The 2,052-nt window shown below is 41.4% G+C and overlaps 1 protein-coding gene across 1 annotated transcript; it reads right to left on the minus strand.

The window, feature by feature from the left end:
- Positions 1-480: 480 nt before the first annotated feature.
- Positions 481-930, minus strand: LOC108355823 (sodium-coupled monocarboxylate transporter 1-like; the record flags this gene model as incomplete). The annotated part of the gene is made up of 2 exons (XM_017606956.1): positions 754-930; positions 481-669 (listed from the first exon to the last, which is right to left on the minus strand). Coding segments are annotated over exons 1-2 (366 nt in total), but the record flags the coding sequence as incomplete, so codon positions are not given.
- Positions 931-2,052: the final 1,122 nt, after the last annotated feature.

Genomic DNA, 2,052 nt, shown 5'->3' on the forward strand with positions numbered 1-2,052 from the left:
CCAACATTCCCAGGACGACGTTCCAGAAGTTGTCGTGGTTGTACAGGTCGAATTTCATGCTGAAAAAAAGGAAAGATAACGTGTCATTACTTTAACCATATCAAAAACTTTAATTTTAAAAACAAAAAAGTGTTTACTTGAATATCTTTAGTCGTCCTCCTNTGGTTGTACAGGTCGAATTTCATGCTGAAAAAAAGGAAAGATAACGTGTCATTACTTTAACCATATCAAAAACTTTAATTTTAAAAACAAAAAAGTGTTTACTTGAATATCTTTAGTCGTCCTCCTTCCTGATTAATGCGGACAATGTTGGAGAAGCCGCCCAGGTCGATCAGTCCTTCGACTACTACCAAAAGCACGCCAATGAACATGAGCATGCACTGGAGGACGTCGGTCCAGATTACCGCCTTGATGCCGCCCTAGTTAAAATGTTTAAAAAAGATGATTAAAATAATAACAGTTTCCAAGTTTCTATCTTACAATGGAAGTGTAGAAGGTGACAATGACGCCGACCACCAGAATGGACATTGGAATGGAGATGCGAATGACGCTGCTCAGCGCAATGGCCGGCCCGTAGAGAACCACGGCCATGTAGGGCATTGTGGCGAGGAGGAAGCCAACGGCTCCAGCCGTCTTCACCCGATCCGAGTTGAAACGTCGTTGAAGGTACTATATGAGAAAACAAAAGAACAAAATAAAAGAAAGAGGTTATCACTAAAGTTTTTATACCGAAAGTCATTTGTTCTATATTACCTCATTCACACTGGTAATGCCCAGGTTGAAGTAGACAGGCATGAAGACCTCCGCCGTGACCACTATGACCAGGCAAATGGAGATCGTCTGCAGGGCAAACTGCGTCCCAATTTGAAACACCTCTGCCGGCACGCCCAACAACGTATTGGTGGACATGAAGCTGGCAATGAGGGACATGGTGACGGGAAAGACGGCCAACTTCCGCCCGCCGGTGAAGAAGTGCTCTGAACTTTTGGCATGTCGACCTGCCCAGGCAAAGTAGATGCCGATGAAGGTGCTGCTGACGAGCAGTGCAATGAAGACCACGTAGTCCCACAGGCCGAACACTTTTTCCAATGGTGAGGACATGATGAAAGTGATGATTTTAATGATGATAAAAAATGATGACAATGATGATGATGATTTATGGAAGCTTGAACCGCTTATTAGGCTTAGCTTTCTTCACCTAAACTTCTTAAACTCCGGTCAAGTTGATTTAAAAGTGTTGACGTCAGTATAAGTAGTAAATAAATAAAGGATGCGCTGTGATTTCATGTCAATTTAAATGCCGTTTTTGATTGGCAATAACAAAAAATTTAAATACAATCAAATTGATGTTGATTAGGAAGTGATAAAAGTGATGGAGGATTGTTGTGATCAGAAAAAAAGCACAAATTTTGAGTATTTTTTAGAACGATGTTACCGAGTACTAAGTACTGAGTACTGACAAAGTATATTAGATGGATACCTTACCACCAGCAAACCGAAACTAATTCAGGCAGCAGCAGCAGCAGCAGTAAACGCTGCCTGAACAATCACCAGCTGCTAGCTAACTAACTACCTACCAAAACAAAAGAACAATAATATAAAACCAATTTTTGGCTCTCGTTCTCTCTTTATCAGTGTCACTGTCATTACAGTCATTTCAGTCATTTCAGTCAGTCAGTCAGTTTGCCATCAATCCAACACGGGTGAGTAGAGTAATGCCTCAATAAAGAGCCTCAATCAGCCGAAATCAGTGTTAGCAAGTGCAATTGTGCTTTCGGTGTTATCTCAAACTGTTAGCTAGCTAGTCAGTCTTCTTCCTAGTAAATTGGTAGTGTGTGTCTTTGTGTGTTTTTGTGTGTGTGGGTGACAATCAGCCGACTGCCTGATCAAACAGTACTTTTTCTTTCTCTCTCCTTCAACAGATATATTTTTAGAGAGTTGGTCTTTTTGTTTACACTATCATCATTGCCATTGCCATCATTGCTTGATGACTTTCAGCTCAGCTCTGGCTGGCTAGCCAGGACATTCCAATTGACTGACTGACTGACTGAC

The sequence above is a fragment of the Rhagoletis zephyria genome, unplaced genomic scaffold (assembly GCF_001687245.7).
Source record: "Rhagoletis zephyria isolate East Lansing unplaced genomic scaffold, Rhagoletis_zephyria_1.1 Rzeph_scaffold_50585, whole genome shotgun sequence".
In the NCBI taxonomy this organism is placed as follows: Eukaryota; Metazoa; Arthropoda; class Insecta; order Diptera; family Tephritidae; genus Rhagoletis; species Rhagoletis zephyria.